The 23,618-nt window shown below is 35.7% G+C and overlaps 1 protein-coding gene across 1 annotated transcript in view; it reads left to right on the top strand.

Annotated features, from left to right (window-relative positions):
* The window catches only part of LRRIQ3 (leucine-rich repeats and IQ motif containing 3), a 173,111-nt gene extending 150,346 nt beyond the window's left edge, over nt 1-22,765 (top strand). Inside the window, exons 7-8 of the mRNA XM_011936917.1 lie at nt 5,155-5,875; nt 21,807-22,765. Coding sequence (XP_011792307.1) covers nt 5,155-5,875; nt 21,807-21,963 — 878 coding nt within the window. The 3' untranslated portion in view covers nt 21,964-22,765. The remainder of the gene's footprint in view (nt 1-5,154; nt 5,876-21,806) is intronic.
* Nucleotides 22,766-23,618: the final 853 nt, after the last annotated feature.

Below are 23,618 nucleotides of genomic sequence, written 5' to 3'. Positions count from 1 at the left end.
AATGGGAGGGCTGGGTCAAATGGTATTTCTGGTTCGATATCCTTGAGGAATCACCACACTGTCTTCCACAATGGTTGAACTAATTTACACTACCACCAACAGTGTAAAAGCATTCCTATTTCTCCACATCCTCTCCAGCATCTGTTGTTTCCTGACTTTTTAATGATCACCATTCTAACTGGTGTGAGATGGTATCTCATTGTGGTTTTGTTTTGTATTTCTATAATGACCAGGGATGATGAGCTTTTTTTTATATGTTTGTTGGCCACATAAATGCCTTCTTTTGAGAAGTGTCTGTTCATATCATTTGCCCACTTTTTATTTGGGTTGTTTGGTTTTTTCTTGTAAATCTGTTTAAGTTCTTTGTAGATTCTGGATATTAGCCCTATGTCAGATGGATAGATTGCAAAAATTTTTCTCCCATTCTATAGGTTGCCTGTTCGCTCTGATGATAGTTTCTTTTGCTGTGCAGAAGCTCTTTAGTTTAATCAGATCCCATTTGTCTGTTTTGGCTTTTGTTGGCATTGCTTTTGGTGTTTTAGTCATGAAACCTTTGCCCATTCCAATATCCTGAATGGTATTGCCTAGGATTTCTTCTAGATTTTTTATGGATTTAGGTCTTATATTTAAGTCTGTAATCCATCTTGAGTTAATTTTTGTATAAAATGTAACGAAGGGATCCAGTTTCAGCTAGCATATGGCTAGCCAGCTTTCCCAGCACTGTTTATTAAATAGGGAATCCCTTCCCCATTTCTTGTTTCTATCAGATGGCTGTAGATATGTGGCATGATTTCTGAGACCTCTGTTCTGTTCCATTGGTCTACATATCTGTTTTGGTACCAGTATCATGCTGTTTGTGTTACTGTAGCCTTGTAATATAGTTTGAAGTCAGGTAGCATGATGACTCCAGTTTTGTTCTTTTTGCATAGGATTGTCTTGGCTATGCAAGCTCTTTTTTGGTTCCATATGAACTTTAAAGTAGATTTTTCCAATTCTGTAAAGAGAGTCAATGGTAGCTTGATAGGGATAGCATTAAATCTATAAATTACTTTGGGCAATATGGCCATTTTGATGATATTGGTTCTTCCTGTCCATGAGGATGGAATTTTTTTCCATTTGTTTGTGTCCTCTCTTATTTCCTTGAGCAGTGGCTTATAGTTCTCCTTGAAGAGGTCCTTCACATCCCTTGTTAGCTGTATTCCTAGGTATTTTATTCTCTTTGTCGTGATTGTGAATGGGAGTTCACTCATGAATTGGCTGTTTGTTTGTTACCAGCGTATAAGAATGCTTGTGATTTTTGTACATGGATTTTGTATCCTAAGACTTTGCTGAAGTTGCTTATCAGTTTAACATTTTGGGCTGAGAAGATGGGTTTTTCTAAATATATAATCATGTCATCTGCAAACAAAGACAATTTGACTTCCTCTTTTCCTACTTGAATATGCTTTATTTCTTTCTCTTGCCTGATTGCCCTGACCAGAACTTCCAATACTATGTTGAATAGGAGTGATGAGAGAGGGCAACCTTGTCTTGTGCCAGTTTTCAAAGGCAATGCTTTCAGTTTTTGCCCATTCAGTATGATATTGGCTGTGGGTTTGTCATAAAAAGCTCTTATTTTGAGATATGTTCAATCAATGCCTAGTTTATTGAGCATTTTTAGCATGAAGCCTGCTGAATTTTGTCAAAGACCTTTTCTGCATCTGTTGAGATAATCATGTGGTTTTTGTCCTTGGTTCTGTTTGTGTGATAGATTATGTTTATTGATTTGCATATGTTGAACCAGACTTGCATCCCAAAGATGAAGCTGACTTGATAGTGGTGGATAAGCTTTCTGATGTGCTGCTGGATTCAGTTTGCCAGTATTTTATTGAGAATTTTCAGATAAATGTTCATCAGGGATGTTGGCCGAAATTTTCTTTTTTTGTTGTATCTCTGTCTGGTTTTGGTATCAGGATGATGCTTGCCTCATAAAATGAGTTAGGAGGATTCCCTATTTTCTATTGTTTGAAATAGTTTCAGAAGGGATGGTACCAGCTCCTCTTTGTACCTCTGGTAGAATTTGGCTGTGAATCCATCTGGTCTTGGACTTTTTTTGGTTGGTGGGCTATTAATTACTGCCTCAATTTCAGAACTAGTTATTGGTCTATTCAGGGATTCAAATTCTTCCTGGTTTCGTCTTGGGAGAGTGTATGTGTCCAGGAATTTATCCATTTCTTCTAGATTTTCTAGTTTAGTTACATAGAGGTGTTTATAGTATTCTTTGATGATAGTTTGTATTTCTGTGGGATTGGTGGTGATAACCCCTTTATCATTTTTTACTGCGTCTATTTGACTCTCCTCTTTTTTCTTCTTTATTAGTCTGGCTAGTGGTCTATCTATTTTGTTGATGGTTTCAAAAAAAAAAAAAACAGCTCCTGGATTCATTGATTTTTTTTTGAAGAGTTTTGTGTCTCTGTCTGCTTCTGTTCTGCTCTGATCTTAGTTATTTCTTGTCTTCTGCTAGCTTTTGAATTTGTTTGCCGTTTCTTCTCTAGTTCTTTTAATTGTGATATTAGGGTGTCAATTTTAGATCTTTTTGCTTTCTCCTATGGGCATTTAGTGCTATAAATTTCCCTTAATATTATGGTAGAAGGTGAAGTGGGAGCTGGCATATCACATGAAGACAGAGGTGGCCAGCTTTTTTAAACAACTAGCTCTCATGTGAACTACCATTAACAGGAACTCTCTTGTTATCATGAGGGGTCACCTAGCCATTCATGAGGGATCTTCCCCATGACCCAAACACCTCTCACCAGGCCCAATATTCAACTTTGGGGATTGCATTTCAACATGAGATTTGGAGGGGACACACATCTAAACTACACTGCCTCACAAACCATACTGTACAAAATAGTAGGCTAGGGGCTAGGAATGTGGCACCGAAGACCAAAGGAGTAGATCCTTACTCCTAAGAAGCTTCTATCAAGTTCAATCCTGTAGCTAAAAACTACTACATAGAGCTTTAATGTAAGTGTAATATGAGTAATTCTTTCAGGAAAAACATATATGATAGTTTAAAATATATCAGTTTTTTTAAGCAATAAGGAAAATATGACATGTGGAAAGCCATGGAAGAATGCATAGAATATGAACAGATATAGATAAGAAAAACAGCATACTGAACAAAACATAAAATAGTAGACACAAAGGCTCAATGATGATAAGATATGATGCATGTTCTGGGAAAAAAGAAGTCGCTCTTTTCTGCTATTATATAATCCTAGGCTAAAAGTGGAAACTATTCTTCGGCCTATGGGTGGAAAACTGTAAAGATTTTGTCTTCCTTTGTTCTGTGTAAGGTACAATGTTGTTAGAACCCTATTTAAGAAAGATAAATATTATGGCAGTGAGTGATTTCTTGAAACAGAGATTCTGAAAACAGAGAAAGAAATTAGGAGACTTTTTAAAGTGTTAATGGGACAATGTTCAACCAACTAATGAGAGACTTTGGCTTTTGACTCTTTGGGTCCCCCGTGTCTTGCTTGGGACACACGCATTTAGTGTTTATTTCTGGACACTTTGGCCTTGTATTCTGATGGACTGCCTTTCCTACTTGATAGACTTGGTTTCCTACTTTGCTGTAGAATTTGCTTACTTTTCCAATGTTGATACTCCTGTAGCCTTTCATGAAAATTTTGCCTATTCAGTTATTTTCTACTGTCTGTCTAGACCACAAGCCCTGCCCTTCTTCATGGTTCCTTAACTTCCGTAAAACTACCAGCATCATATTTGACATTTTTACACATAAAGACAAGGTAATTTTCTAGGGAAGATCAAACCCTTATAGACTAGAGCTAGCAGGAATGTAGTTTTAATAAGTGGAAGAAATCAGGAAACATATTTTTCTCCTAAATTAACAAGCATAACTTTTATACTTGTATTTGTCACCTGATTCTGAGTTCATTAATAGGCTTGTCAAAATGTAAATATGCAAACAACAATGTGATTCAATTTATTGTATTAATTAGGTTGCGTATAGTAACAAATATACCCAGAAATATATATTGACTAAAACATAATTACTTTTGATTTCTGGCTCCATGAGTGACCAACTTGGATGATTCCGGTCCGTGAGTAGTTTTTTCAACAAGTGATTCAGGCATGCAGGTGGTGTCTATCTTATAGTTCCACCATCTTTGGGGTTTCATGCTCATCTCTACATAGTGGAAAGAAGGTGCACATTGTTTCTTAAAACAATCCCTTGGACAAGAAATGACACATAGCAATTGTGTTCACACTCTATTAAAAAGGACTTAGCCCATGGTTACACAAAGGAAAGCAAAGGAAGTTAAGAGTTTTAGTATTTTTATCTGTCCAAATAAAGCGAAAAACAATTGATGGCTGCTATTATTTTCCACCAGAGTTAATAAAAATAAGGTAAAATGGATTACAATGCCTTTGCAAATATGACATAATAATAACTTGTTAAATGTGGCCTAAGGCTGCCTCTGTTCCTTGATTCCTTACATAATGAATTGCAACCTAACTTAGTATGCAAACAAACTGAAAGCCTAACTTAGGGGTATATTTTTGTAAAAGGTAACTTAAGTCATAGCCAATCACAGCAGCCAAGCTTCAGCCAATCACAGGCCACCAATTGATATGATTATGTTCAAATAAGGCAAAATTGAACCATAACCAATAAAACTATTTCTATATTTCTTCCATTTTCTATCTATAAATACTCCCTGCTCATTTATTAAGCAGAGTTTTCTAAAATTTCACTGGTTCTGGGTGCTACCCCGTTCATGAATTGTTCTTTGCTTAAACTTTGTTTCTTTTAGCAAACTATATGAAAAAATAATATGTGTCATTAAGTAGTACTAAGTATATGATAAGGTGCTGCTATTGAGTCAGTGCAAGTTAAGCAATTGTGGAAGATAATACAGAAAATATAAGAATTAGATTCCGTGCATTTCTATGTGAAAATGTTTTAATAGTAATTTTCTTCTCCCAAGTTACTATTAAATCACAAGTTGAAAACATACTTGGGAAAAAATCCTCTTAGTAAAGTAAATAACAGGTTCTTATCAACTTTACTGATATATTTGAACAGAAAATAAAATGTGCTTAGCTCTTGTATAATGTATAATATTTGTCTTTTGTTTGATGTAGGTCAGGAGTCTAAAGATGAAATTGTGGATGAAAAATTGGATACCAGTTTTAGGATATCAGTTTTCAAACTACCCATATGTACTTCCGTTTCATTGAAGAATATTGCAGTATTGAAAGAGAATAAACAAGATTTTTTCCCTGCATATCCTCAGCCAATCTTTGCTACTCATCCAAAGCAAATCATTAAAAAAGACATACGATTGGAGAGGAGTATGAAAGAGTTTTTTGCAACACAAAGAGCTGGTATGAAACTCCGAACATTTAGTGATATTGACAAATATTACACAGAACAAAAGAAGCAGGAATGCCATAAAGAAAAAGTAAGAGTTGTAGCCATGGCACAAGTTGCTCGAGAAAGAGTTAGAGTAACTGTTAATGAACATTTGAATCAGAAAAAATATGCTACACAAAAACTAATTGAAGAAAATAAAGAGATAATTCAGAACGGTTTACGACAAGTTTGGCAAAACAGATTCAACTACCTTGAAAAAGCTAGAGAGAGAAGAGCTCTGTTTCTAAAAGAAAAATCCCAAAAGGCTGCAGAGCGTTTATTAGTTCAAAATTTAAATAATGAGCGCACTCTTTTGACCAGAGGACTACTTAAAATTGACAGACTGAAGAAGAATGAGGCTGTCCTAAAAGAGAAAAGCCTGATTGTTAAGCAAAAACTAAAAGCAGAAAAATATGGAAAGAATTTACTTAAAGAAATGAAAAAAGTTAGGTAGGTACAATTTAGGTGTAATAGAAGCATTTAAATCAATTACATGTGAATATTGCATACTAAATTTTAAGATCTAATAATTAGTATTTTGTTTATAACATAGTACATTCTACTTTGAAAAACTGAAACAAAGAACAAATAATGTACTAATATATTACTAAAGATCAGGCAATAAAATAACTCTGTCTTTCCCCATCTCTCCACTTGTGCAGCAAAACCTATCTACCTCTTAGTTACGAGTTGTTCTTATTATCACAAATGGCATCGTCATCAGCCTCTTGACCAGTGCTATCAACCTCGGTCTTTTGCAACAGTCTTCATTGCCAATATCTAATGTTTTTCTACTCACTTTACTTCTAAAAGGAGTCTCAAAAGGATCCTTCCTTTTCAATACGACTCCTCCTATTCTAACTTAGGCTGTCATAATCTCTCTACGAATTCACATTATTCTTCCACCTGAGATCTTCATTCCTATTCTTCATCTTTTCTTCAACCCAAGTCTTTTCTCTGGCCTACAAACCTCAACTGTCTTTAAAATAAAGTTCTGATCATATCACTTCCGATTTAAATATATTAATAGCTTGCAGTTGTTCACAGAATAAAACTGAATTTGCTTAAATGGCATTTCAGACAATGCACTCTGTTCTTTCTAGTCTAGACTTATCTCATGCCAAATTGTCTGCTATAACTTCCTCCCTCCTCCCTCTAGCAGCACTCTGCTCTAAACAGACTATTCTATACTCCCTACACAACTTTATACTCTCTTATTCCTATGACTTTACTGATGTTATTCCCTTTTTACTCAAATATGTACTCCTCAAGAGCACTACAAGCTCACAATGTTAACATTGTCTAGATATTATTATGCAACAAAAGCCTCTATGTTATTGTGCAAATCAGAATGCTTTGCTGTATTCTAATTGCTGAGAAGGTAGTGCCTACATGTGAAGAAAAAGACACTCTTTTCTCCAGGTAAGTGCCTCACAAGTGGCTGATTCTTGACTGTGTGTGACCTTGTTTCGTACCTACTTGCCCTCATCATAGAATGCATGAACTGCACATCCACTGGTAAAATTTATCCTTTTATTACCCATCTTTTAGCCACCAACTCAATGGCATTTTCACTTTTAATCTCTTACCAATTGCTCCTCCAGTCTGAATTAGTCTCTTTAATTTTGTGGTGATTTTATATACTTTATTGGAATCTCAATGTTACCAGTTATAACCAGAGAGCTTTTATCATGGTTGCATGGTTGGGTTGTGAAGTCTTTTTTTTTTTTTTAATTCTTTATTTTTTTATTTATTTTACTTTAAATTCCTGGATATAAGTGTAGAATGTGTAAGTTTGTTACATAGGTACACATGTGCCATGGTGGTTTGCTGCACCTGTCAACCCGTCATCTAGGTTTTAATCCCAGCATGCATTAGCTATTTGTCTTAATATCCTCTCCTCCCTCACCCCCAATCCCCCAACAGCCCCAGTGTGTGCTGTTTCCCTCCCTATGTACATGTTTTCTTGTTGTTCAACTCCCACTTATGAGTGAGAACATGCAGTATTTGGTCTTCTTTTCCTGTGTTAGTTGATGACTTCCAACTTCATCCATGTCCCTGCAAAGGACATGATCTCATTCCTTTTTATGACTGCATAGTATTCCATAGCATATATATACCACATTTTCTTAATCCAGTCTATCACTGATGGGCATTTGGGTTGGTTCCATGGCTTTGCTATTGTAAATAGTGCTGCAATAAACATACATGTGCATGTGTTTTTATAGTAGAATGATCTCTATTCCTTTGGGTATATACCTAGTAATGGGACTGCTGGGTCAAATGGTATATCTGGGTCTCGATACTTTAGGAATTGCCACCCTGTCTAATGGTTGAATTAATTTAATCGCCACCCTGTCTAATGGTTGAATTAATTTACATTCCCATCAACAGTGTAAAAGCATTCCTATTTCTCCACAGCCTCACTAGCATCTATTGTTCCTTGACTTTTTTAATAATCGCCATTCTGACTGGTGTGAGATGCTATCTCATTGTGGATTTGATTTGCATTTCTCTAATGATCAGTGATGTTGAGCTTTTTTCATATGTTTGTTGGCCACATAAATGTGTTCTTTTGGAAGTGTCTGTTCATATCCTTTGCCCACTTTTTGATGGGGTTGTTTTTGTTTTGTTTCTTGTAAATTTGTTTACATTCCTTGTAGATTCTGGATATTAGCCCTTTGTCAGATGGGTAGATTGCAAAAATTTTCTCCCCTTCTCTAGGTTGACTATTCTCCCTGATGATAGTTTATTTTGCTGTACAGAAGCTCCTTAGCTTAATTAGATCCCATTTGTCAATGTTGGCTTTTGTTGTCATTGCTTCTGGTGTTTTAGTTACGAAGTCTTTGCCCATGCCCATGTCCTGAATGGTATTGCCCTAGGTTTTCTTCTATGGTGTTTATGTTTTTGAGTTTTATATTTCAGTCTTTAATCCATCTTGAGTTAATTTTTGTATAAGACATAAGAAAGGGGTCCAGTTTCAGTTTTCTGCATATGGCTAGCCAGTTTTCCCAGCACCATTTATTAAATAGGGAATCCTTTCCCCATTGGTTATTTTTGTCAGGTTTGTTGAAGATCAGATGGTTGTAGATGTGTGGTGTTATTTTTGAGATCTCTATTCTGTTCCATTGGTCTACATATCTGTTTTGTTACTAGTACCCTGCTGTTTTAATTACTGTAGCCTTGTAGTATAGTTTGAAGTCAGGTAGCATTGTGCCTCCAGCTTTGTTCTTTTTGCTTAGGTTTGTCTTGGCTGTATAGGCTCTGTTTTGGTTCCATATGAAATTTAAAGTAGTTTTTTCTAATTCTGTGAAGAATGTCAATGGTAGTTTGATGGAAAAGTATTGAATCTATAAATTACTTTGGGCAGTATGGCTATTTTCATGATCTTGAGTCTTTCTATCCATGAGGATGGAATGTTTTTCCATTTGTTTGTGTCCTCTTTTATTTCCTTGAGCAGTAGTTTGTAGTTCTCCTTGAAGAGGTCCTTTACATCCTTTGTTAGCTGTATTCCTAGATATTTTATTGTCTTTGTAACAATTGTGAATGGGAGTTCATTCATGATTTGGCTCTCTGCTTGTCTGTTGTTGGTGTATAGGAGTGCTTGTGATTTTTGCACATTGATTTTTGTGTCCTGAGACTTTGCTGAAGTTGCTTATCAGCTTAAGGAGTTTGTGGGCTGAGACAACAGGGTTTTCTAAAGATAGAATCATGTCATCTGCAAACAGACGCAATTTGACTTCCTCTCTTCCCATCTAAATACGTTTTATTTCTTCCTCTTGCCTGACTGCCCTGGCCAGAATTTCCAATACCATGTTGAATAGGAGTGGTGAGAGAGGGCATCCTTGTCTTGTGCCCATTTTCAAAGGAATGCTTCCAGCTTTTGCCCATTCAGTTTGATATTGGTCATGGGTTTGTCATAAATAGCTCTTATTATTTTGAGATATGTTCCATCAATACCTAATTTTATTGAGTTTTTAACATGAATGGATGTTGAATTTTATTGCAGGCCTTCTCTGTATCTGTTGGGATAATCATGTGGTTTTTGTCATTGGTTCTGTTTATGTGATGGATTACATTTATTGATTTGCATATGTTGAACCAGCTTTGCATCCCAAAGATGAAGCCAACTTGATCATTGTGGACAAGCATTTTGATGTGCTGCTGTATTCAGTTTGCCAATATTTTATTGAGGATTTTCACATTGATGTTCATCAGGGATATTGGCCTGAAATTTTCTTTTTTTGTTGCATCTCTGTCAGGTTTTGGTATCAGGATGATGCTTGCCTCGTAAAATGAGTTAGGGAGGATTCCCTCTTTTTCTGTTGTTTGGAATACTTTCAGAATGAATAATACTAGCTCCTTTTTGTACCTCTGGTAGAATTGTATTGTGAATCTGTCTGGTCCTGTGCTTTTTTTTGATTGGTAGGCTATTAATTACTGCCTCAATTTCAGAACTTGTTATTGGTCTATTCAGGATTTCAGCTTCTTCCTGGTTGTCTTGTGAGGTGTATGTGTCCAGGAATTTTTCCATTTCCTCTAGATTTTCTCATTTATTTTGTAAAGTTGTTTATAGTATTCTCTTATTGTAGTTTGTATTTCTGTGGGATCAGTGGTGATATTCCCTTTATCATTTTTTGTTGTGTCTATTTGATTCTTCTCTCTTTACTTCTTTATTAGTCTAGCTAATGATCTATCTATTTTGTTAATTTTTTCAAAAAAAACAGCTCATGGATTCCTAGATTTTTTGGAGGGTTTTTTGTGTCTTTGTCTCCTTCAGTTCTGTGCTGATTTGAGTTATTTCTTGTCTTCTGGTAGCTTTTGGATTTGTTTGCTCTTGCTTCTCTGCCCCCCCCCCCCCCCTTTTTTATGAAATGGATTTTCACTCTCATAGCCCAGGCTGGAGTGCAATGGCATGATCTTGACTCACTGCAACCTCTGCCTCCCAGGTTCAAGCAATTCTCCTGCCTCAGCCTCCCAAGTAGCTGGGATTATAGGCTTGCACCACCATGCCTGGCTAATTTTTTGTATTTTTAGTAGAGATGAGGTTTCACCATCTAATTCCAGCTGGTCTTGAACTCCTGACCTCAGGTGATCCACCCACCTTGGCCTCCCAAAGTGCTGGGATTACAGGCATGAGCCACCACATCCAGCCTCTAGCTCTTTTAATTCTGATGTTAGGTTGTCATTTTGTGATCTTTCTCCAGCTTTCTGATGTAAGTATTTAGTGCTATAAATTTCCCTCTTAATACTGCTTTCACTGTCACAGAGATTCTGGTATGTTTTCTCTTTATTCTCGCTGGTTTCAAATAACTTACTCATTTCTGCTTTAATTTCATTATTTACTCAGGAGTCATTCAGGAGCATGTTGTTCAATCTCCATGTAATTTTGCGGATTTGAGTGAGTAGTTTCTTAATCTTGCACTCTGATTTGATTGCACTGTGGTGTGAGAGACTGTTCGTTATGATTTCAGTTCTTTTGCGTTTGCTGAGGATGGTTTTACTTCCAATTATGTGGTCAGTTTTAGAATAAGTGCAATGTGGCATTGAGAGGAATGTATATTCTGTTGATTTGGTATAGAGTGTTCTGTAGGTGTCTATTAGGTCCAGTTGATCCAGAACTGTGTTCAAGTCTTGAATATCCTTGTTAATTTTAATTCTCATTAATCAGTCTAATATTGACAGTAGGGTATTAAAGTCTCCCACTATTATTGTGTGGGAGATTGTGTCTCCTTGTAGGTCTCTAAGAACTTGCTTTATGAATCCGGGGGCTCCTTTATTGGGTTCATACATATTTAGGAGAGTTAGCTCTTCTTGTTGCATTGATCTCTTTACCATTATGTAATGTCCTTCTTTGTCTTTTGATTTTTGTTGGTTTAAAGTCTGTTTCGTCAGAGACTAGGATTGCAACCCTTGCTTTTTTTTTTTTTTTCTTTTTTTTGGCTTTCCATTTACTTGGTAAATATACCTCCATTCCTTTATTTTGAGCCTATGTATGTCTTTGCACATGAGATGGGTCTCCTGAATACAGCGCACCAATGGGTCTTGACTCTTTATCCAATTTGCCAGTCTGTGTCTTTTAATTGGGGCATTTAGCCCATTTACATTTGAGATTAATATTGTTATGTGTGAATTTGATCCTGTCATCATGATGCTATCTGGTTATTTTGCACACTAGTTGGTACAGTTTCTTCACAGTGTCATTGGTCATTATATTTTGGTGTGTTTTTGCAGTGGCTGGTACTGGTTATTCCTTTCCATATTTAGTGCTTCCTTCAGGAGCTCTTGCAAGGCAGGCCTGGTGGTGCTGAAATCCCTCAGCATTTGCTTGTCTGGAAAGGATTTTATTTTACCTTCACTTATGAAGCTTAGTTTGGCTGAATATGAAATTCTGTGTTGAAAATTCTTTTCTTTAAGAATGATGAATATTGACATGCATTCTCTTCTGGCTTGTAGGGTTTCTGGTGAGTGGTCTGCTGTTAATTTGATGTGCTTCCCTTTGTAGATGACCTGGCCTTTCTCTCTTGCTGCCCATAACAGTTTTTCCTCCATTTCAAACTTGGAGAATCTGACGATTATGTGTCTTGGGGTTGATCTTCTCATGGAGTATCTTAGTGGTGTTCTATGTATTTCCTGAATTTGAATGTTGGCTTTTCTTGCTAGGTTGGGGAAGTTCTCCTGGATAGTATCCTGACATGTGTTTTCCAGCTTGGTTCCCTTCTCCCCATCTTCTTCAGATACTCCAATCAGTCATAGGTTTGTTTTTTGCTTTTTGTTTTTTGTTTTTACTTAGTCCCGTATTTCTCAGAGATTTTGTTCATTCCTTTTCATTCTGTTTTCTCTAATCTTGTTTTCATGACTTATTTCAGCAAGGTAGTCTTCAAACTCTGATATCCTTTCTTCTACTTAGTCGATTCACCTATTGATACTTGTGTATGCTTCACTAAGTTCTCGTGCTATGTTTTTAGCTCCATCAGGTCATTTATGTTCCTCTCTAAACTGGTTATTCTAGTTATTAACTTCTCTAACCTTTTATCAAGGTTCTTAGCTTCTTTGTTAAGAACCTTAGCACATGCTTCTTTAGCTTAGTGGCGTTTATTATTACCCACCTTCTGAAGCCTACTTCTGTCAATCTGTCCATCTCATCCTCTGCCCAGTTTTGCACCCTTGCTGGAGAGGCATTGTGATCATTTGCAGGAGAGGAGGAACTCTGGCCTTTTGGGTTTTCAGCATTTTTTCACGGATTCTTTCTCATCTTCATGAGTATGTCTAGTTTTGATGTTTGAGGCTGCTGACCCTTGGATGGGGCTTTTGTTGGGACTTCTTTTTTGCTGATGCTGTTGTTGTTTTCTGTTTGATTGTTTTATTTCAATGGTCAGGTCCCTCTTCTGTAGGGATGCTGAGGTTTGCTGGAGGTTCACTTCAAGCCCTATTCATCTGGTTCACTCCTGCGCCTGGAGATGTTACTTGAGGAGGTTGGAGAACAGCAAAAATGGGTGCCCGCTTCTTCTGGGATCTCTGACCTCAAGAGGCACCTACCTGATGTCAGTGGGAATGCTCCTGTATACGGTATCTGACAATCCCTGTTTGAGAGTCTCACCCAGTTGGGTGGCACAGGGAGCAGGACCTGTTTAACAAAGCACTTTGACCATCCCTTGGTGAAAAATGTGTTTTGCTGGGGGGAAACCCATTTGTCTAGGCTGCCCAGATTCCTCAGAACGAGCAAGAGGAAAGGCCAAGTCTGCTGGTCTGCAGAGACTGTGGCAACCCCTCTCCCTAGGGGCTTGGGCCCAGGGAGATCAGACTTCTGTCCCTGAGCCCCTGGCTGGAGTTGCTGGAGTTCCTCCAGGGAGGCCCCACCCAGTGAGAAGGGATGGGTCAGGCCTGAAGAGGCATTCTGGCTGCAGTCTGCCACAGCCAGTGTGTTGGACTGTGGGGAATACCTCTTGGGACCAAGCCATCCAGCCTCCCTGGCTCCATCAGGGGAAAAGCATATCCTGGAGCTATAGAGATGGCTGCTGCCCTACACCCGCCCTGGGAGCTTAATGTGTTAGGCAGCTATCAGTCCCAGTGTTGGCTAGTGCCTCTCCCCTAAGGACCTCAGGCAGCTTAGACAGTAGGCAGCAGAAGCTGTGGTGCTGGTTGCCCCTTCCATGGGAGACTTAAGCAGATTCTAGTTGAGTGACTGTTGAGAATCTGCACTGGTTCTGCTGCAGATTGGCATGCGTTCACAAGTGGGATCCTCCAATGCCTGGGTTCCACAGTTCCATGGAAAAAGCACAGTTTAGTAGGCTGGGTAGCACACTCACCACCTCTCTTGACTGGGGCGTGGGGGCTCCCCTGCCCCGTGTGGCTCTTAGGTGGGCCACCACACCACACTGCTCTTCCTTCCTTTCCATGGGTCACACCAGCTGCCTAGTCAGTTCTTTTTTTGTGAGTTTTTTTTTTGAGACAGAGTTTCACTCTTGTTGTGCAAGCTGGAGTGCAACAGCATGATCTTGGCTCACTGCAACCTCCCGCTCCCAAATGATTCTCCTGCCTCAGCCTCCTGAGTAGGTGGGATTACAGGTATCCACCATCACACCCAGATCTTCTTTGTATTTTTAGTAGAGACAGGGTTTCACTATGTTTGCCAGGCTGGTCTCAAACTCCTGACCTCAGGTGATCCGCCCCTTTCAGCCTCCCAAATTGCTGCGATTGCAGGTATGAGCCACCTCACCTGGCCCTAGTCAGTTTTGATGAAGAACCTGCTTACCCTCAGTTGCCTGTTCAGGATTCACAGGCGGTTATGGTTCTTTTCGATGACAGCCTCCAATCACTGCTGCTTCTAGTCAGCCATTTTGGCCCCATCCCTTCAAGAAAATAATCAAGTCTTTGTATTATTCGCTCCATCTTTCTATTTCAGTGCTCAGTATAGTACCTAGTTAATACACTTATTCAACACATATTTATTGAGGTAAATAGGTGAGAACCCCGATTAGTAATGGCTGTATATAAACTCATTTAAGTCATATAACAACCACTGAGAAGACAGTGTTTTTTATGTATTTGTGCTTAATATATAAGTCATTTAGAATAAGAAGCAATGCATATTTTTTCTAAATGCTTTTACAATGAAGATAAATAATCAGAATAATATTAAACGTAGAGTAAAAATGTAATTAACCAAGTTACAAAAGTAGCTTCACTAATCATTAGACTACGTAAACTTCTTAGCACAAGTGTTTAATTCATGGCAGTAAATTTGTCCTGCACATTTTTTTCTGTCCCTCTGTGATCATTGGTGCTTCTACTAAGTAGTACTTACCTTCAATTCAAATAATTCAAGTAGTAATTCATTTCTAGCTCTTGAAGAGTTCTCTTAACAGGTGATGTAGGCACATAAAGATCATTTGGCCCGAGAAACTGAAAATTGAGGTGGGAAATACAGCAGAAAGCAATGAGATTAACAGAATTACATAATAATATCAGCAATAATACAAAAACTACGAATAGAGAATTAAAATTTCAGGTACATAAATAGGTTTATGGCCGACACTTCTATAACAAAGACAGATTAGCAAGAAAAAGGCATAACAAATTTATTTCATCAAAATGCTATGTGACCTAGAAGCTTTCTAAAATGAAGACCCAGGGAAAAGTATTTTTATGCCTAGGTTTGATGAAGAATAGACAATTTTGTAGAAGTATGATTGGAACAAAAAAAAAGGGTATGACCTAATGGTAATGAACTGGGGATGAGGTGTATCAAGCACGGCCTGTTTGTTTACATTCTTCTTGGCCTTTCTATGTAATATTCTTTCCCTCCTGGTTTAAAGCATGGCACTTGTCACAGTGTTTAAAAAAGAGGAGGCAGGAGTTCAGAGCAATCTTTCTGCTTCTGCAAGTTTCTCAGTTTCCTTCAGCTTAAAATACATAGTGTGCCAATGTGCCATATTTGGGGGCAGCATTTTTTGCTACTCCAAAATCAAAACCTTCAAAGAGAAGGCTTAACTAAACCAGAGTGTTACTTCACTTAAATTATCCCTTGCCCTGCCATACAAAGATGAATAAGATATTCTTGATCCTCTAAGAACTGACCATCCAGTGGCAAACATAAGCATACATTTCAATTGTTATAAAAAATAGAAGTGGGAGAAGTACAATTGTTGATTCAAATTGGAAAAGCAGAGAGATGAAGGGAGACCATTATAGTAGAGAGGTGAGGCAAGGAGAAGAGGATAAGCAAAGTTGGAAAGTTCAAAATAGGTAAAGCTAGGGGAGATCAAGGAGATTGTGAATATTCCTGTACCCATAGCAGAAGGTTTATGAAGAATAGTTGAAGGTGCGATTGCTTGAGAAACATCAACTTGATTTTAAAAAGCCTCTAAGTCCCAGTAGATAGTTGTGCAGTAAAAACCATTAGGATTCTTATCAGAAAGATATATTGCATTTTATACATGTATTTTACCATAAAACTTCCCTTTCAAGAACTATCTCAGAAAATAATTCTTAGGACACACTTTAGACAAAGTTTTCTCAAACAATTGCAAAAATGAGAAATTGTTTTATGGTAAAAGTTTTAAAATTTTAAACCAAATTTGGTAAAGTAGGAGCTTTGTTGACAAAATATTTTAACCTACAGTTAGTAAATTTAAATTTTATTAATTGCCAAGGAACATTTTTAAGAACATAAAACCATGCCCCTTATAAATATAAAATGAGCACATGCCAAAGATATCATTTAACTCATTAAAGAATAAATCAGTTATGAGAATTCAAAGAGCATTTCTCTATATATGTATCTATTTTATATCTATGTCTATGTTTATATCTACTCCTATGTCTATATCGATATTGGCAATCAAAAATGCTAAACTAAATTCACAGATAGGTGCAAAACTAGTCAATATTCACTGGGCAATAATCAAACGTAACTTAGCTGAACACAATTATTTATATCTCTATAAACAAGAATCATTTGGATTACTCATAGTTTTTCTTAGAGTTGTAAAATTGTTCAAGGAGATTGAAAGGCACAGATAGTTCTGAAGAGTATACTAGCCAGGACTCCTAGTAATTTTATTTTACCTTTTCAAAGTTTTTCACACATTTTTTTTTTTTTCTGATATTAGATTGAAGTTGATCAGCCACAGTTTTATCCTACTGGTATTTCAAATGGCCAAATTATGTATATACGTCTTTAAGGCTTGTATAGAAACACTTAGAGATCTTCAGAACTGCTTATTTTATTTAAATTTTTAAATAGCATCATTTTTAAAAGCCTGTGCTGGAAAGGAGTTTCAAATTAAGAAAAAGCATTTGCCTTTTCCTACTTATAAGCAATTTAAGCTATTTACTGATGTGTTTTATGTAATACTTTATTACGTATGAAAAATACTATGTATTTCCCCCTCCAAATTTAAAATCATTTTCTTTAGTGTACACTTTGTGTGTGGTGTGTGTGTGTGTGTGTGTGTGCCTGTGTGTGCTTTGGAAATGTTTTTTATAACTAAAATAAGTATTTATTAGTATAATAAAAAAGTATTTGGAAAAGAAATGAAGGCTAGTGTGATGTATTGAAATACAAATCTAGTGCAAATCAATCTAGTTTAATCAGCTTAGTTTTTTCACAGTGAATTGAATGTCTGGCCATAATTAATTTTTAAAGAATACAGACTCAAACAAGCATCCTAATGTATGTTAACTGAATTATCTTCTCTCCTAAGCTACTACAAAAGTATTAACCTGTAGAGCACATATGAATACGGCAATGTTTGTGAGTAGTATGTCCCAACAGGCATCTTTGAGTTTAACTCTAAATATTTTCAAATAAAGATTAGGTATCAATATACAGAAAGAAGCTATGATCAAAAAGTGAAATCTAACTGGAGACTTCTGAAATTTTTCAGTTCTGATACTGTTTTGGCTGATGATTCTTTATTCTCTTGACCTAAAAGCATTCTGATAAATTTCAATAACTAGTGAAGTCATTATTGAGAATGTAGCTCCCTAATCCTGCTTTGTGGAATGAGAAAGAGTAAAAGAAAAAAAGGGGAACCATAAAGCTCTGATTTAGAAAGTTAATAAAATGCCCACAGGAGTATTTAAGCATTAATTAAAGATAGACTTTGAAATGGAAGAATCTATGTATCAGATAAAAGCTAGTCATGGATTTTCTAAGATATTCATGTCCATACTCTGAGAAAGTGATGATACTGTTCAAGCCAGGACATCAGGGTGTCCATTTTGAAGTAGGGTATCACTCAGCATGGAAGAGCTAGAAAATAAAGTGGTTATACAATTACATCATCTTCAACTTGTCCTTATTTGGTCATCAATTGATCTCCCATACTACCGTCATAATTTACTGCAGTCTTTACATCATTTTTGATTTATGAAGCTTTTCCTCTCCATCCAGTTTCTGCCATAATCATTGTTAACTTCCAAATTCATAAGAAAACCCTCCCAATTACCTAATATCGGCATTTTTGGACACTGACAATCTTTATCCTACCTGACGTTAATAAACTGATTTCCATAGACACATATAAAGACCCTCTTATCACTTGGAACTGCCCCACCTCTTAAATCTTCAACTCCTATGTATTTACTTATAACTAAAATCTATCTTTTCAACCCCTTTCTTCCTTAACTTCCACCACACATATCCTTCAAATATATGGTGACACCCGTCCTTCAAATAACCTCCTTTATACACTTTTATTTTCATATTTTCATTTCTAGTATAGGCTCCGGGGTTCTTTAATTCAATTATTGTTTTGTTCATTCTCTCCAGTATCTCTAAAGTTATTTCATTTCATTGCCTCAATTGTGCTAAAATGTTCCTTACGACCCTTACCTTGGAACAGTTCAACTATCTATCTTCATTTTCTGTATTCAGATATAAACGTCTAGAAGAAATCAATGCCCCATAGATTTACACCAATATTAATTTTATGGTCTCCAACTTGAGCTGCTCCCACAATTGCTTACTCTTTCTCCTATTACCTACAAGAGCCATTTAAAATCTTCACCAACAGTACAGCTTTCTAGTCAAACGCCACTTATGGCGTCTCCTTCTCAACAATGTATTTTATCTATTTCCCAAAGACATTTTAGGACTTCAAGCTTTAATTCATTCAACGTCCTATATCCATATTTATAAAATTCTATATATTTTATACTTACTGCAGTTTCCTTTTCTGTTGTCTCATGATTAGGTTTCATTTTCCTGTTAAAAGTTAATAATCTTTCCTCTTATAATTCTTATAATCTTTAAAATCAAGTAATGTAAGTCTGCTGTGTTAGTCAGAATTATGGCTACCAAGAAGATAGATATCATTTCATTCCCTGCTTGGTTCCCAGGCCTATGAATATGATGAGATAGCATACCTGTGAATGTGTTGGTAAAGGGACTTTACATATGTAATTAAGGATATTGCTTAATTAACCTTAACATAAGGAGATTATTCTGGATTATCCAGATGGGCCCAGTGTATCACATGAGCTTTTCAAATACAGAGACAAGACAGAACATCAGATTCAAAGTATGAGAAGCGTTTTACATGATATTGCTGACTTAAAAATAGAGGGAAGCACAGGGAAAGAGTGATAATAAAATGAATTCTGACAACCACTGATCCTAGATGAGGACCCCAAGACCTGAAGGAGAACCACTGCTCTGGCTGACACCTTGATTTCAGCCTTGTGAGACCTCAGCAGAAAACCCAACTAGCCACAATATCCCTGGACTTCTGACCTAATGAAACGATGAGCTATTATAAGGTGGTTGTCGTAAGCCAATACATTTATGGGTAAATTGTTCAGCGGGATGGAAAATAGAGATTCCAACTTTGTTCTGTTTTCCCAAGATTACATTGGTTGTCCTAGGACCTTTGCATTTTCATATAAATTTAAATTTAAATAAATTCAAAACATTTAAATTTAACACATTTAGAATAAATTGGAATTAAATTAATATATATTTAAAACAAATGTAAATGTTAATTTCTAATTTCTATCATAGAGGCTCTTGGCATTATTAATTATAATTTTATTAATCTGTAGATCTATCTGGGAAAAATTGACATCATAATAATATTATCTTCTAATCTTTGAGATGATATAACTCTCCATTATTTTAGGTCTTTTTAAATTTCTTTCAGCAAAATTTTATCATTTCTAAGTATTGGCCTTGCCTATCTTTTATTACATTTATGTCTAAATATTTTATGTTTTTCTCACATATGTGAGAAATGTAAGTGTAAGTGGTCACAATGTAAGTGGAATCACTTTCTTGATTTTATTTTCCAATGGTTTGACACTGGTATACATGAATATAATAATATAATTGATTATTTCATATTTCTCTTTTTTAAAGTCTTTTAAATAGTTCTTTTACTTATATTTTCTTCACAGCTTATAATTTATCTGTAGGATGGCTATTTTAGTACATTTCTTGACTTAATTAGTACCCTTAATTACATGTGCAAGATCCCTTTGCTATGATTTCTACTCTGCTACATGTCCAGACATGACTACTCTCCTGATCTCTAGGCTTATAGTACTAGTAGCTAACTTTTAGCTACTACTAAAATGATTATTAAATGCCAGGCACTCCTTTAAGGATTTTAAAACTGTTGGTTTATTTACTTCCTCCTAAACCCTATGAGTTGAAATGTCCTCTTTATAAAGATGAAAAAAAAAATGATACAGAGAGAACTTAAATAGCCTATCTAAAATCACACCAACAATACATTTCAGAGCCAAGCAGAATGGCTTTACTACCTGTACTCTTAACTATAAGCTATCACTTCTCTGTATTCAACACCCTGGGCATCACCACATGAATAACTAGGCTCTTAACACTAACCATTTCCAGTCAGAACTCTAATCTTTCTTCCCATCTTGTTGCTCTACCTACATGTCTTTCTGTTGAATGTCATTATTATCCATCCAGTGAAATGAATTATTTAATGTTAGGCATTCACCTAAGAATTTTTAATGTATCAACTCACTTAGTCCTTTACTAACCCTATGAGTTAGATTATCTCCTTAACAATGAAGAAAATGAGACAGAAAGAACATGAATAAGTTGTCTAAAATCACACTATCAATAGGTTGCAGGCGTTTTAGACTTAATGCTTTCTTTCTCTTCTCAAGTTCAGATTTCTGAGTATACCTACACATAAATAAAGTATTTTATGATCTGGCCTAAATTTGCTTCCCAGACTGTATGACCCAGACAATTAGATTGATGTCAGTTCTTGGAGCATTCCAAGCTGTGCTACCCTCTCTACCTTTGTTTTGACTGTGTTCATGCTATAAAAATCTCTTGAACAAAATTATCTTCCACTTTCTGACTGGAAAACACACATCTTCCAAGATTTAGTTCAAAGGTTATTTTAACTCTAAACTTTTCTTGTCTTCCCCTCCTTGCTCTCTAGTTTATATTTACCAAGTTTTTACTCAAGTGTTTCCTCACTCATGATGAACCATAATATCTTTTATATATTTACATACATTTATTTCTCTTAACTTTCTATAAGCTTCACGTAATTACATCATGTTATATTTATGTTTCCAGCATCTAAGTTTAGTGCCATGCATCACAATACATAATTGTTGAATAAATAAGGATGAATTAATGAAATCTCCTAAGACCTGTGACATTTCCCAGGTTTGGCAGTGTGTTAGTCTACTGGGACTGCCATAACAAAATATCACAGGTTGCATGGCTTAAGCAGAAATTTATTTTCTCCCAGTTCTGGAAACTGGAAGTCCAAGAATAATGTGTCAGCAGGTGTGGTTTCTGTTCAGCCCTCTCTCCTTGACTTGTAGATGGCCACCTTTTCCCTGTGCCCCCCATGGCCTTTCTTCTGTATACTCACATCTCTGCTGTTGCTTCCTCTTCTTATAAGTACGCTAATTATATTGGATTAGGACTTACCCATATAATGTCATTTAGCCTTAACTACTTCTTAAAGGCCTTATTCCCAAATAGTCACAGTCAAAGATACTGGGAGTTAGGACTTTGACATATGAATTTGGTGGAATGCATTCAGTCCATATAACGGAGTTGAAGAAGTAGCTTGGGTTTAGTGAGGCTTAAATAGATGTATTTTAAGTGATGACATAGGGTGGTTTAGATGCCTCTTTGGAAATCTAAGCCGTAGTTTGTGAGAATTTTTAATTATAGCCCATAGATATCTGATAAATACTAGACTAATATGAATATTGTTTAATGATATAACCAAGATATATAAATGGAGTTCTGTCTTTCTCACTTGTATATGCCTATTTCGAAGACATCTAGTTATCATCATTAACAGTCTAATAGATTGCCATGGTTTCAGTATTTAAAAGTATCTCATTCTGTTACCTTTCTTTCTCCTCTTAGGTCTCAAGAAATATATAAAAGACATTGTGAAGAAAAATTTGTTATGGATATGATTGCCTTTGAAAAAGCCTGTGAAAGACTTCAAGATGCTAAAACAAAAGTAGCAATTGTGAAAACAAATTTAGACTTTAAAGTTCCCAGTAGACTGATAAAATGAATCAATGCCAGATCATGGCCTGTGATCATCTTAAATTATAGTCATTATTTTTAGTTGAAGGAATTTGAAATAATACTCTAAAGCAAGAAATATTCTACGTCACAAGATGGATTTATATATAAATATTCTAAAACATATAAAGATTAGTTAAAATTTTTCTCTTATTGGTCATAATTTAACTTAAATAAACTTGACTTAGCACTTCTGAAAAATTTCTTAGATCGGATGCCCAAGGAACAATTAAAACTGATTTTATTTATTGCAGACAATCTTGCAATGACATTGCTGATATTCCATTTCATATTCTCTATAAATATAGCGATTCATAAGCTAATTTAGGTTTCTCTGGAAACCTTAGAATAGTAATTTCTACTCCAACTGCTGACTTTTATTAAGACACTGTGTACATTGATTACTTTTATTACCTGCTTTTATATATTTAATTATATTTCCTGCTTATTTTGTTAAAACAATTTCTGAATTTCTTTTCTAAAATACCGTTTCACTATTTTGTCAGTAATTTATGCTGTTGTAAAAATTCAGAAAATATGAACTGTGAAAAGTAAACATTCTTATCACCTTCCTTGAAGACTGTAAGATTTTTGTATATTTACTTATGATGGCTTTGCCCTGCTTGGTATGTATATGAAGACAGGGAAAAGAGAGGGGAGAGAAGCAAGAGAGAACCCATATAATTATACATTTGAATCATAAAATATACAGAAATGGTATATATTAACCATAAGTCTGTTTAATACATACCAATTGTAGAAAATTTGAAAAATAAACTGTTAAAAAAGACCTAAAAATCCTTTGTAAAATTTGCAACCGTTTTCAATAGTGATTTCATAGATCTAGAAAGATAGGTGTCTCACCATAATTATGACATTGTTCACTAAATACGATGTAGCTAATACTATTCAAAATTTCTCTTTAATACTCATTGATTATATATGTAAGTTTTTAAAACACTGTTGCTTTAAAAATTCCCTAATTTTATGTCTATGGTAAATTTCCAAAAATCACATATTTTACAACAGTGGTTACATAGTTGTGCTTCTATGCTGGGCTGCTAACAAATGATGATAGAAGTTTTCTAATTTTCTATAAAATAATAGCTGTCTTTTTAAATCCATGGCACAAGCTCTCACGTTTCTGATAATTAGAGGATAACTAATAAGCAAGTCATATTGGCATTTCTATTTATTCTCCAGAAAGAACAAAGGGACATACTGTGGGGTTGTAGAAAGCATGACAGACCTAGGTTTACAGCAAGTTAGCTAATGTGTTACCCCAGTTTTCTGTTCTGTGTTTGGAAATAATACATATATTTTGGAGATTTACTTTACACAAAGTAAACATTTAACAGAGGTAAGTGTGTAGTAGTGGAGGCAGAAGTCTTCTCTGTATAGCTATAGGAGGATTTGTCACCTATTTATGTGAGCTTTGAGAGGCATCATCAAAGACAGTAAGCTTGTTTGTGTGATATGTTTGTAATCTTTATGCTCTCATTTTATCTGGTAAAAGTTTTATAGCTTTTATCACATGATAAGTAATCAATAATTTCCTTGACTATTTTATACCAACCTGTGAGCTTCTTTAAGGAAAATAATATTTTACTCATCTCTTTCTATTACTTTTGACTAAGGCAGGTA

The sequence above is a fragment of the Colobus angolensis genome, unplaced genomic scaffold, assembly GCF_000951035.1.
Source record: "Colobus angolensis palliatus isolate OR3802 unplaced genomic scaffold, Cang.pa_1.0 Scaffold158, whole genome shotgun sequence".
In the NCBI taxonomy this organism is placed as follows: domain Eukaryota; kingdom Metazoa; phylum Chordata; class Mammalia; order Primates; family Cercopithecidae; genus Colobus; species Colobus angolensis.
Note: the sequence above shows the minus strand (reverse complement) of the source record. Positions and strands in the feature narration are given on the sequence as shown.